Genomic DNA, 12,765 nt, shown 5'->3' on the forward strand with positions numbered 1-12,765 from the left:
GGACAGAAAAGTCAATTATTTTAAAATGCACACATGGGAATTAAGCCCAGAACATTCCAAATATTTACCCTTTGAGCAGACAGGTCAAAGGTCATCCTGCAGTTGTGAGAAGAGGTATGTGCACAGTGCACCGGAAAACGTGTACATTCACACGTGAATAGGCAAGTCAAGGCAGGCAGTGCGGTACTCCAACAAAAGCAAGCTGCTCACACTTTCACCTAGAAGTGAATAAGCACCAGACCACGCCACATTGTATCCCATTAGAGATCTTTATTATACTTTACAAATAAACCACAGGACAAGAACTCTCCATTGAGGTGGATTTAAAAAGCACTGCTACCACTTGTCAGATATCTGGATGTCTGCTCAGCGAAAATCCCAGGCTTAAAGAAAATGGCATTTGTCTCACAACCTTAATGCCATTGACATTTCACTGTTTACCTTATGCTTGGAGCCATGACAATAAAAAAAAAACTCAAAATAAACAGTACAGGGAAAAAAAACTAATGAAATCATCAGGACAAATGGGTGATAGGCTGAACAATACCAGGCTCAAATCCTGTTGGTTGGGCTTCAAATGGATAATGTATATTTCCCATGAGGAAACACTATGCTTGGATCTAGCACTGCAAGCTCCAATACATTCAAAGAATTTCAAATCCCACCAGAAGCCTTCTGGGTAATACAAAAACTAACAGAACAATTAACTGTTTACTGTTGACAGCAGACCATATGGGCCAAATAAACCCAAGACTGACTATGCATTTATTTTGTTTTATTGCTGAAAGTAATTTTTTTTTTATTTTGTTATTTCACCTGGTTGGCTATTTGAAACCTATCGCCACATCTCCTGATTGTTTCAAAAGTTTCCGTAAGTTAGTTCACTCCTTTGCAGACAGGCCCATTTCACTACAAATCAAAAAACAGGCACACAACTAAAAGAAGCATGTGAACAAAATAACATGCTTAAGTCACTTAACTAAAAGTATTTTGTATATATCCTCTTGTAAATCTTAAACCTCCACACACTCACACACACAGTTTATGATAAAAAAAAAAATGCCTTTACAGTACATTCAACACATAGCAAAGGAAATCTCAAGGACATTGTGATTAAACTGCTAAACAGCTCAAGCCACTGTACTCACAGCAGTCAGTAAAGAGACAGTTTGCCCACAAATGCCTTTTGGGGAATGTGCAGGTAGTGCTACATCATGCAGACCATAAGGCCAAAGTAGCCTATGCTAACCGATAGCAAGAGGAACAGAAGATGGTATGGGGGAAGGGGGGCGGGGCATCAAACCACACACACACACACACTGTAAGCTGTTATGTCATGCAGACGCTGACACCCATAAGACACTGTGTTGAGGTATTACGTCATTTGAATAGCTCACCCAAAACAAATGCAGGTAAGACCCAACCCAAAATAAGTGCAGGGAGCTTTATGTTTTATGCTACAGACACATTATGGGTCAAGCATGAGCAGCTACAACCTGTTGGACATCATGTGACATGTGGGAAAAGCAGCAGCCAGTATATTAGGCATGGTGTGGGGAGAGGGAGACTGAAGAGGTGGGGCTTTAGGACCGTGTGCTGGGCCCTCTTGTTGAGATACCGGATGTGCAGTAAGGAGCGGATTCTAATTCTGATTCTGATGGGCCCGGCGTTAAGACGTGTGCCGCGGCAGGTTCTGTGGCGGCTCGGCTTGGAGATTGTTATGGACCTCTGGCTCGTTCTCAACAGGCACTTTCCCAACTGGAAAAACAGACAAATAACAACATTTTATGCCTTCAGTGTAACGTAGGAAGGCTTTTTGCACCCCTCTTTTGTCGGGCAGGTGCGTAGGAGTCCCGCACACTGACCATTCCACAAGCAATTAATTTTTATTTAAAATTACACAACGTTTCAGTCTTAGACCTTCATCTGGTAAATTCCCTTCATTGCCTTCAGCGTAGAGCGTTAGTAAAGCATGGTTTAGTGAAATACCTGTTCCATACGGTCTCATGTGCAGATTCCCACGGATTCCTTCAAATGCCAATATTTAAAGTATCCTCAGCATATGCACATGAAGATTAAGGACAAACTAGGCCATATCTTGTTATACCTCTGCTTCTTTGTTCTTGTTCCTGAGGAACTGCATCTAATCATCATGGACATTTAATGTACAAGGTATCAATGTTGTACCATAGACATTGGTACGTTGTACACTAAATGTCAATACACTGAGCTACTTCCACATAGATTGTCATGTTCCTAGTTGAAAATGACCAAAAAACACAACCTACCTTGTTTTATCCTGAACATCTTCACAACCATTATATGTGGATAACTCAAATATTGGCACATCTTCAATAAAATATTGTATTTAAGAAAGCACATAATGATTGAATGTGTACAAAATGAGCTTATAATACCCTTAATGTCTCTTTTTGTACTTTTTCCAAATCTAAGCCCTTGCAGAAAATCCATGAGCATGCCATACAATGGTTCAGTCACACCGAGAACATGTTTGTCTTCCAACCTACAAAGTTTGAACTGGCTATGAGTAATACTTTTCAAGATAGCAATGCCCAAACATTGCTTCCTAGATAAAACGTTTTTCAGACTATAAAACTGAAACAATATCAAGGATTGATAAAAATATGAAGACATTTGAACAGAAATAATTCACAGGACTTGGTCTTGGGACCCATTCATGATGTAGATCATATTTGAACAAAATCTGGACGGTGCAGCAACACACCTCATTAGATTTGACACAGATCAACACTATTGGCCATTTACAACTGATTCTATCAATCTCAACTCATTCATTTTGGAGTCCCCTTTGCCCAATATGACTCAAAGAGCTGCCAAAATACACATTTTATCAGCATGTTTGCTTCCTGGGCATGATCCTACTGTTGTTAGGGCATCTGTCTACAACAGCATGATTGGTGGATAGAATCCATTAGAACCCTGCTCTGCCAACTGAGGTCCAGGAGCACCCTCTCCACCCACTCTAGTCTATACTGGTTCCCCATCAGTCATCACCTGGCCCATCCTGCTGGAGGTTCTTTAGTCCCTGCTGAAACTGTAGCTCCCCGTTAGGACCAGACGGGGGTTGCTCCTTCGTCTCCTGTTGCTGTTTCTGTCTCTGAGCCATGTCCTTAACGGCCTGTAAAAACAAAAATGAAAAAACAAACAAACATGAATCCTGTTTTAAGACTGCAGGCCAGTTCTTAACAGATTCTGCTTGATATGTGCTTAGACTTTAACATGGTGGCATTCACACACAGTTGCCATTATTAGAATTTCTATAATGAGGACAGGAGAGGCAACTGTATCCTTACGTGTCTCCATGGCAACAGCAAATGAAACCATGCTTTATGAGATCTCATCCGCTGTGTTGTTATGATCAAATTATGCTATAGAAGAAATCTATTAGCAAAACTGAGTAAAACATCATTAACAGACGTCTTGGAGAGTAGTAGATCAATCACAAAACACAAGATGCAAATATGCAGCCTAAATGCAGCCTCTGCATACAGCCATACAAATTCTGTTCTTGTAGAGTTCAGGAGACCGTTTATCCCCACTCTTAATATGGCTTCAAATTACACTATCCACATTGGTCAGGGGAAACTGGACTGGACTGGTGTGTATATGGATTCTAGGGAGGCCTTGACCCAGGTCCAGCGCTACCTGCTGGTACTCCCTCTTCTGGGCCTCCAGTGCTTTGCCCCTCTCCTTCAGCAGTTCCTGCTCCTGCCTCAGACTCTCAGCCTTCCTGCCCAGCTCGGCCTCCTTGTCCCGGAGCTCAGCCTCGAAGCGCTGGAGCTCCTCCTCAGTGTACACGGGCTTGGTGTCGTCCAGCGTCTGATAGGCACAAACACAAGCAGGAGTGGTCAGGGAAGAAGACAGGGAAGAAGCTATTTCTGTTTTGTTCCATACGTTTTGTTACCAGTGGTAGGCAGCTTTTTGGTGTGTTTTACTCTTTGTTTAAATGCAGAATATTTTAAAAGTAATCAACCACACAACAGCAAAGATGAAGAAGCCATCCTGACCGCTTCCTCACCTCCCACTCCTTAGGGTTGCTAAATTCCTTCTTCTCTGTCGACTTCAGAAACTCCTCCAGACTGACCACACGGTCATGATTGAGGTCCACCTGTAGTATTATGGAAGACAGCATGAAACGATGGAGCAGACTGATTCAGGACCGGCAAAATGTGTGTGTTTGGTTGTGTCTGTAGATGAAAGAGAGAGATGGGGATTTTGTGCATGTGTGTGTGTGTGTGTGTGTGTCAGAGACATTTTTCTTTACATTTTTCATCACATGCTCTCTCATTCGTAGCCTCTCCTCCTCCATCTCCATCATGTCATCTTCCTCATTCTTTGGGTCATACACCTTCTCCAGCTGAAAAGACACACAATGCGTAAGCATGAAAAGTATATTAATAAAAGTCAAATAAGTGGGGATCCTCAACTCATACTACATGTAATAATGACTGCACCAAGTTCAGAGACTTGAAGAGAACCTGAAAAACAATTGAACTGGAGACTAGATCCTCGCTTACCTCTTTGGTGAAGAGAGCCTCAAGCTCTTGCTCATCCAACAGGCCATCTCCATTGGTGTCTGATCAGGGAGGAACAGAAACAGATACTCAGCCAACCTCAAGGTAAAAAGGAAGTTTAGGAAATGTGACTGACGAGGTCTTTAGGAGTGTGGAACAGCAGAGAAACGCACCGTGCAGTTTGAAGAAGGTCTTGGGATTAAACTCTTGTGGATCCAGACCGTCCGTTTCCTCCCATACTTCCCGCAATTGAGCAACACTACCCTGAAAGAGGGGGATTAAAGTCATCAAACATGAGGTAGAATACAAATGAACAGAACAAAGAAGGAGGGGCAAAAAAAACAAATAGAAACTAAACTTGACTAAACAAAGCAATGTTTACACAAGTAAGGAGGTCATAGTTCTCATAGTCTTCTGTATAAGCATTGATGTAAATTGTTTGTCCCTCGTACCGGGGCGTTGACTTTGGGGTGCTGTCTGTGTTTCTCCTTCATCTCCTCCAACCTCTTCTCCTCCTTCTCCCTCTTCTCCTGGTCCAAGCCCTTCAGATACTCCCTCCTCTCATGCTCCTTCAGCATCTCATAACGCTTGAACTCCTCGTGACGCTCCACGTCGTAGTTCTCCAGGTCCTTGGTGGCCTGCCACAAAGACAAATATTCAAGACATATGTTTGCTAAAGACCTAGAATTTAATTACTAAAATATTAATTTAATAACTAAATTATATACTAAAAGATGTTTAGATGGCCACCACTCATTTGCAGTACTTCCAAGAAGTTAGGGAATGGAATGCTAGGGATGATCCTCATCACACATGTTCAGCAGTGCAAATGAATAATCCCACTAGCACTGGGGTGTCATTCATATTAGCTAGTGGGCCAGATTTGTTGAAATGAGACCTCGTGAGGGCCGTCATTGTCAAGGTCATTATCATTTTTCTGCATGGGTATGAGTGTTGTTTGATATACTCCTTTTCCATATCCACTTATAAGCAAACAAGTACAAATCATGTGCTACTAACGCTATTTCTCTCTTGAAATAACCTACTTCCATGTTGTGCTAGGTTTAATCAAGGCATCATAGAGATATTGCTTATTACGCATTGTTGAAGACTATCTTTTTTTTTTTCAAATTTCCCCTTCCTACCCAGAACATCTTGGGGGCCGTATGAAATCTGCTGGCGGGCCTGATCTGGCCCCCGGGCCTTATGTTTGACACCCCTGCACTAGCACTATGATCCGGAACCATATCTTCCCAAACAACTTGCTCTTCAAAGAAATGAGTAGCTGTTCTTTACATACCGTAGCGATGAGAAGCTCCAGGTCCTTGGCCTCAAATGTATTCTGGTTGTGAGGGTCCAAGTGTTCAAACTGTTTTAGAAGTGAGGCATGATCCATTTGCACACCTGATTAGAAACAGGGTCAGAAAAATCAATTAATCCCTTTATGGGAATTTTCTTTCTACACACCCACACACACCCACCCACCCACCCACCCACAGGTAGACAGACAGACAGATTGCAGACACATACTCTGTGTGTTGGTGCTGTCCATTTTGGCTTTAAGCAGCATTCTTAGGCGGGAAACTTCCTGCCTCTTCAGTTCATCCAGCCTGGTCCTCACATGGTGGCCCACCAGGTCCAGTTCTTTACTCAGACGCCCACTCTGGCATTATCAAAAAGACCATCAAAGAGTGAGCAAAGGGTAACACACACAGGCTGAATAAAACCTGAACAATACGACAAGCATTTTTAGTGTGACAAAGAAACAAAGCAAGGAAAAGTTTATAAAATGAGGCAGAAGAAGGAGAAAATGGGACAGAGTCAAGATGGGGGTGAGGGAGGCTGGAGAGCCCATACTTTAATGTCTTCAGTGTTGGCTGTCTGCAGTTTCTCTCTGAAGTGAGGATCTGTCTCCAACACCTCAATGACCTCCCTCAGATACCGGTCATAATACAGCCCTGTGTCCTGTACAAATGAAGAGATCAGTCATTCATAACATGTGTGACACCACAAACACATCAGTATGCTGAGGTACACAGTGTGGTATGAGGTCGAGAGCCACCTACCGCATTTTCCTCTGGTATCTCTTCCTTAGGGGGATGGACCTCCTGCTGGTTAGGGTTGCGGTCAATAGGCACCGCCATCACCCCCAGCGAGAGGGACAGCAGCAGCAGCCAGTGAGGAGTCATCATACTCCTTAAGTACAAACAAGTGGCTTAAGTACAAACAAGTACTTTTCTTTCAAGGGTCAAAACCTACAGGACCTCCATCACATTTGAATACTAAAACATAAATGGGCTATTCTTTCTTCAGTCAGTACGGTCATCTTTTATTGTCAGGCTTTTATTGGCCTGACTTTGCACTAGTATTTTATTGACTGTCTATGCACAATTTCAACCAAATTTTGCTGCTCTTATTTTTTCATTATATGTGCCCTCTTATTTACTTACTTTTTTGTTTACTTGAATGTTATGTTTGTCTGTGGACTTAAATTGGTAAAATATGTCTTGTATTCACCGTGGGATAGTGAGAAACGTAATTTCGATCTCTTTGTATGTCTGGAACATGTGAAGAAATTGACAATAAAGCTGACTTTGACTTTGACTTTGACATCTTTATAGGCCTACTCGGTTTTAAATTTTTAAATAGCAATTCACTTGACAAGCCTTGGAAGCATCTTTGCTTGCCTTAAATCTGCATTGTAGCCTAATGGTAGCCTATTTTATGACGGGAGCATCCTGTTAGGGGCTAAGACTAAGTCTAAGCAAACACGACCAAGGTTATGTTTCAGTCAACAACTTAGAAGCCAACCCCAAATATCAAACTGATGCTACAACCAGAGACGGCCTCTTGCCTCGGAAAGCGATCGATAACAAACCACAAAGTAGTGAGTCAAGTATTCGCAGAGGACACACACACACACACACACACACACACACACACACACACACACACACACACACACACACACACACACACACACACACACACACACACACACACACGCACGCGTTCCTAGTTTGACAACTGAGGCAGCAGATGACAAGTGGCAGGCTCTGTGCAATTCAGCCGCGACTATCAAAATGACATTTGAGGGGGTGGCAATTTGAATTGAACATGCGTCATACCATCATGCTTACTTACTGTGTGATTATCCTGTTGTGTAGTCCGTGATATTTATAAGAATATGCTACTGATTTCAACGTTAAAATAAGACCTGTTCGTAAAACTAAGGATGTGCGTATGTCTCACACGATACCTTCCATCCACTGAGGTTCCAACAACACAACTTGCTTGCGCCTCCTTTTGACGTATTCAGTGCGCGACGGACCTAAATATCTTTTTCATAATAAAAGCCAATGAATAAATGCTTTGGCGATGAGGTGTGATGATGATGATAGAATTGTTTTTCTAAATCCAAAACTAAAAGAACAACCTTCCAAAACCTAGATCCCAGACTAGGCTAGGCGATGTCCCTTATTAGACATTTCTCTGGCGATGTGCTTATGAAGTCACGTGGTGTGCATAACGTCGTTCAAAGAACACTTCTTTTCACTATTGTGGGTAGCCTATCTGTGTTAATATACCTTTTTACTTCACTTTATTTCAATAAAACTGAGTTGGGGAAAAAAAAAAAAAAAGAACACTTTTCGATTATAAACACTTTATTCTGGAAAAATAGATTACTTTACATCAAACACACCATTTGTTATCCTGAATGAATAAAATAAATATATTTGCGCATTTTAAAATAACAAAGAATAAATACATGTTTAAATAATAAATAAGGAATGATAAACAATTAAATATCACAATGTAAACACAAATAAATCAAAACAGGTAGGCAGTGCAAGAAAAACAATAAATATGGCACAAAGAAAACACTCAAACGAATAAAATGTAATAAATTATAAGCACATAAATAACAATTATAACAGGACAAGTCAACATTGAGGCTAGCAGTCCAAATGTGACGTTAATTTAAATTTACATCAGTTTCACTGATCATTAAAGATGTGGACGTGGAGATGGATACGCATATTTTTCTGCTGCTTGATGAGTCTTCCCGGATTAAAAATCGATCTCTCGCAGGTCTGTCGGGGTGCTTGCTCTTTCGTCCTCGACCTCTTCGTCCTCTTCACCTTTTGTCTCTCCCCGACGGCCACGGTTTCGCAGGCGCTCTTGGAGAGCGCCCTCTATCACATCACTGTAGTACTGCAATACTGCCTGTATCGTAAAAGAGAGGAAAGTTGTAAGGCAAATGCTTGTTCAACCATCTTCGTTGCTTGTTTGTCTGTATGCATGGTTAATTTGATATCTCCGTTTCATGCAACACATCTATCGCATAGATTAATGATATGCAGTATGTGACAGCTATGATACAAATAAAGTTATGATTTATTTGGCTACCTTTAGTGTCTGATCTGTGACAAATTGACAATTAGGCTACTGGAAGCTACTTACCAAGTCAGTCTGACAAAGTGCAGCTAGTGTTGCGGCCATGTAACCAAGCTGGTCTGGACTCTCTGTGGTCAGACCTCTGAGGGCAGAGTTCACAGCAGCCGCGGCCACCAGTGAGGGAGGGCTTCCCAAGAAACGGGAGTCACACACACACATGGCAACCAGTGTGTCGCTGTGGCGCCGCAGTGTGGTCAGAAAATCCCCTGAATCCGGGGCCCCATCTCTCTGCTCACCAAGTGAGGAGAGGAAGTGTGGCATGAAGTCCTGAGGGGTTACCGCAGCGATGTCCCACCTGAGTGTTGCCAGGACAATACGTTCCATCTCCTGTGGTATACAGAAGTTTACATGACCACCAGTATTCCCAACAAATACTTCTGTATGTGTGTGTGTGTGTGTGTGTGTGTGTGTTTGTGTATGAGTGAGAGAGAGAGAGAGAGAGAGAGAGAGAGAGAGAGAGAGAGAGAGAGCTGCATTAGTAAGCAGCCACTCACCCGCAAGTGCGAGGGCATGAACTCGTACTCCGCAGAGGCACAGAGTGCGTCGGCCGTGACCGTGTCACTTTCGGTCAGTTTGGAGGCTAGCAGAACGCAGGTGGCCGTCAGACAGAAGGGTGAGACAGGCAGGGCCAGAGAAGCGGACAGGAAGAGGTCCAGTAGAGAGACGGAGAGAGGGAACACGGCCTCATCACAGCCACACTCAGAGCAAACCTGCCAGAGAGGGATGAGGACAATGGAGGGTTATAAATCTGTACAGTATATTCCACTATACTGTAAACTTGCCTAACACAACTGGGGTTAATCCAAAACAAAACCATTTAAGCAGCAAATCAGTGCATGTCACTGAAGTATTCTTATGAGTCCTATGAGTGACTCGAAGAGTTAACAAATCAAAATCAGAGAGAGAAAAACTGAACAACACTGAACAACACTGAAAATCTTCTGGGAATCATGAGAATATATATATATACATATGTGTAATAATATATAATTACATAACATAATAATAAACAGAGCTGCTTTTACCTCCATGGCCCATTTGGTGAGCTCCTCTCTGCGCTCAGGCTCTCTCTGGATGAGTGCGGTATAGAGGGCTGAGGGCAGGTACCTGGTCTCCGCCTGCAGCAGCCTCTGGATCACCCTCTGGCCCGAGGCGTGGGGGTCCCACGGGGCCCGCAGGACTGCTGGAGTCTGGCCCGCTGGAGTCTGCTCTTCCTCCAGGCACCACAGTGACACTGACATGCTGTCGCCTCCGCCGCCGCTTTGTGAGTCAGAAAAAGTTAAGTCCCAGTTCAAAGAGAATGTCAGTGTGGGTGAGTTGGTAAGGTCCTTGCTGGTGTTGGTTAGGTAAAAATAAAAATGCCTGACCGGAGACTTGCGTTGCAGGATTGAATTAGTTGCTGTTTGAGATGTTGTTTTCCAAAGAGAGTGGTGTTAAGTTTTTGAGTAAGTGAATAAGTATGTACCTGTGTGTGTGTGTGTGTGCATGTGTGGGTGTGCGCCTCTCTCTCCTCTTCTCCTGTGAATCCTGCGCTCTTCCTCTAGCCTGCAACTATTTATACTACTGCTCAGTTGAACAAAAGTGAAGTAGTGACGAAAGAGAGAGGGATGGATGGATGGATGGATAGATGACGGAGAGGGGTGTGTAAAGTGAGAAGAGTAAAATAATAAAAGCTCAACAATGCTGCCCGCTAAACAATGGGCTCAACAGGTGGAGAGAGGAGAGAGAGAGGCAGAGAGTGAAGGAGGGGAGGAGAGAGAGGGATGCAGACAAGAGAGGGAGTAGCCCGGAGGGACGAGGCAACAGCTTGTCTCCGACAGTGAAAGAGAAAAGAAAGGGGCGAGGAGAGAAAAAGGTCATCTTCAAACTCTGACAATGAGAATGAATAGCAATTGGGCCGTAAAGGGCTGTTGACAATGGGAATCCTTCTGAAATGAATACATATGCCATCAATTTGTCACTTTTTGGTTAGTTGCCCAAACATGTTATTTTTGGACTCCTCCAGGTTTCCATCTGATCTCTTATTAGGCAGATGTGTTGTTTTATGTTTTGGTAATGTGTTTTAAATCAAATGAAATCTGTGTTCAATTCTAATAATATTTGGTTAAACAAATCCTGAATTATTTTTGTCCACAACCCACAGTCTTAAATAAGAGATTTTTGTAGATCATTTTACAAAATACACAGTGTAGTAGAATGCCAACTGTTGCACACTTTTAAAAACAGACCCACTAAGAAACCTCATGGGGCAAATCACCAAAAACAACTGGTCAGACAATCCCCCACCCCCCTCCCATGCATCTCCTCCAGGCAGGAGTGTGTAACTTTTGTTTTGGCTCCCGAAAAAAATCACACTAGCTCACGTGGCTCCCTCGCGCAAGGAGAACGTCCCCTCCCTCCCCTGTGCAGAATCTCATTGTCAATGCAACCTGATCGGCCTGCCGTCGGGGGGGGGGGGGGGGGTGGGTTGAGTGTGTGTGTGTGTGGGGAGGGGGGGTGGGGGGGGGGGCGTCCCCCGGGGCCTCCTGGCCGAGCCTGTGGCAATCTGCTGCTCCTGTTTAAAGGGCCGTGCCACCAGAGGGGAGGGCCGGCCGTGGTATGTGCAGCAGACAGTGGAGACGGCCAGGTCAATGAGCCGTATTGTCTCCCTTTTACAAATCAGTGTCAGACACCAGAGGCGCTGCCTTCTGCTCAGTAGTTGGGGGTTGGGTGAGGTGAGAGTTAGGGGTGAGGCGGCAGGCACATGTAGAGGGCACGTAAACACAACAAACACATTTAAAAAGAAAATGCATGAATAGCCTAACACACACAGACTCTGCATAAATGCACAAACACATACACTGAGAGGATGTTTTCATAAAGCACAACTTCAGATGCATAGACACAATATGTGTACACGTACACTTGCACAGCCACAAGACTATACCCTGGATAGTATAAGTAATGATGGAGTTTTCAAAAATGATTTTTGAAGGAAAAATGTAGGGCTCTGTTTTAGTTTATTATTTGATATGATAGGTAGAAGTTTGAAAAGTTTAGGTTTAAGCATTACATTTTCTTCTCTTGTTATAATTTTATATGCACCTGTGGCAGCCGTGGCCCACTGGTTAGCACTCTGGACTTGTAACCGGAGGGTTGCCGTTTCGAGCCCCGACCAGCCGGCCGTGGCTGAAGTGCCCTTGAGCAAGGCACCTAACCCCTCACTGCTCCCCGAGCGCCGCCGTTGTAGCAGGCAGCTCACTGCGCCGGGATTAGTGTGTGCTTCACCTCACTGTGTGCTGTTTGTGTTTCACTAATTCACCGATTGGGTTAAATGCAGAGACCAAATTTCCCTCACGGGATCAAAAAAGTATATATCCTTATCCTTAATCAGTGACCAGTCGTCATGCTGTCATGGTCTAGATCACAACAATGACATCAACTGTGCAATAACATCTGTCAACAGCCACTGGTTTTTGAATAACCTTGTTGACCTTTATAAGCTGATTAGTCAGTTCTATATACTAGAACAGATTTAGGAGTTGACAAGTTACCTAATTGCCTGTAGAGTGTAGCAAAGATCGAGGATGAACCATGACAAAAAGGTCATTTTTTATTTTGTCAACATGCAATTCGATATGCAATCATATTTTGATAAACATTTTGCACCACGTTGCCATTCTACAGTGATGCTGTCTAGAATGTACTCTGAAAAACTGTACATGCTTTGGTATTTGAGAGACATGAACTAATTGCACTCTGACACCCAAAA

General features: G+C 43.4%; 2 protein-coding genes across 2 annotated transcripts; both read right to left on the reverse strand.

Moving 5' to 3' along the window:
- Nucleotides 1–250: 250 nt before the first annotated feature.
- On the reverse strand, nucleotides 251–7,868 carry nucb1 (nucleobindin 1). Its single transcript, XM_042087148.1, has 13 exons — nucleotides 7,701–7,868; nucleotides 6,623–6,752; nucleotides 6,414–6,521; nucleotides 6,087–6,219; nucleotides 5,857–5,960; nucleotides 5,009–5,194; nucleotides 4,730–4,820; nucleotides 4,560–4,618; nucleotides 4,307–4,399; nucleotides 4,061–4,150; nucleotides 3,688–3,861; nucleotides 3,037–3,160; nucleotides 251–1,758 (listed from the first exon to the last, which is right to left on the reverse strand). Exons 2-13 carry the CDS (start codon nucleotides 6,746–6,748, stop codon nucleotides 1,670–1,672), a joined length of 1,377 nt encoding a protein of 458 aa, XP_041943082.1. The 5' UTR covers nucleotides 6,749–6,752; nucleotides 7,701–7,868; the 3' UTR covers nucleotides 251–1,669.
- Nucleotides 7,869–8,418: 550 nt separating this feature from the next.
- ccndx (cyclin Dx) lies at nucleotides 8,419–10,428 on the reverse strand. The gene is made up of 4 exons (XM_042087156.1): nucleotides 10,040–10,428; nucleotides 9,509–9,724; nucleotides 9,021–9,341; nucleotides 8,419–8,783 (listed from the first exon to the last, which is right to left on the reverse strand). The coding sequence occupies exons 1-4, from the start codon at nucleotides 10,253–10,255 to the stop codon at nucleotides 8,628–8,630; spliced, it is 909 nt and encodes a 302-aa protein (XP_041943090.1). The 5' UTR covers nucleotides 10,256–10,428; the 3' UTR covers nucleotides 8,419–8,627.
- Between the last annotated feature and the right edge of the window lie 2,337 nt (nucleotides 10,429–12,765).

This window comes from Alosa sapidissima, chromosome 3 (genome assembly GCF_018492685.1).
Source record: "Alosa sapidissima isolate fAloSap1 chromosome 3, fAloSap1.pri, whole genome shotgun sequence".
NCBI lineage: Eukaryota > Metazoa > Chordata > Actinopteri > Clupeiformes > Clupeidae > Alosa > Alosa sapidissima.

What these genes read in the sequence shown, in the direction of transcription:
- ccndx (XM_042087156.1), bottom strand. Translation starts at nt 10,255, where the DNA reads ATGTCAGTGTCACTGTGGTGCCTGGAGGAAGAGCAGACTCCAGCGGGC. An exon ending in TCACCAAATGGGCCATGGAG is followed by an intron (nt 9,725 to 10,039) that starts GTAAAAGCAGCT and finishes CCTCTCTGGCAG; the next exon opens with GTTTGCTCTGAGTGTGGCTG. An exon ending in CACTTTGTCAGACTGACTTG is followed by an intron (nt 8,784 to 9,020) that starts GTAAGTAGCTTC and finishes TTTACGATACAG; the next exon opens with GCAGTATTGCAGTACTACAG.
- nucb1 (XM_042087148.1), bottom strand. Translation starts at nt 6,748, where the DNA reads ATGATGACTCCTCACTGGCTGCTGCTGCTGTCCCTCTCGCTGGGGGTG. An exon ending in TGGAGCTTCTCATCGCTACG is followed by an intron (nt 5,195 to 5,856) that starts GTATGTAAAGAA and finishes TCTTTGTGGCAG; the next exon opens with GCCACCAAGGACCTGGAGAA. An exon ending in GCAACCCTAAGGAGTGGGAG is followed by an intron (nt 3,862 to 4,060) that starts GTGAGGAAGCGG and finishes TGTGCCTATCAG; the next exon opens with ACGCTGGACGACACCAAGCC.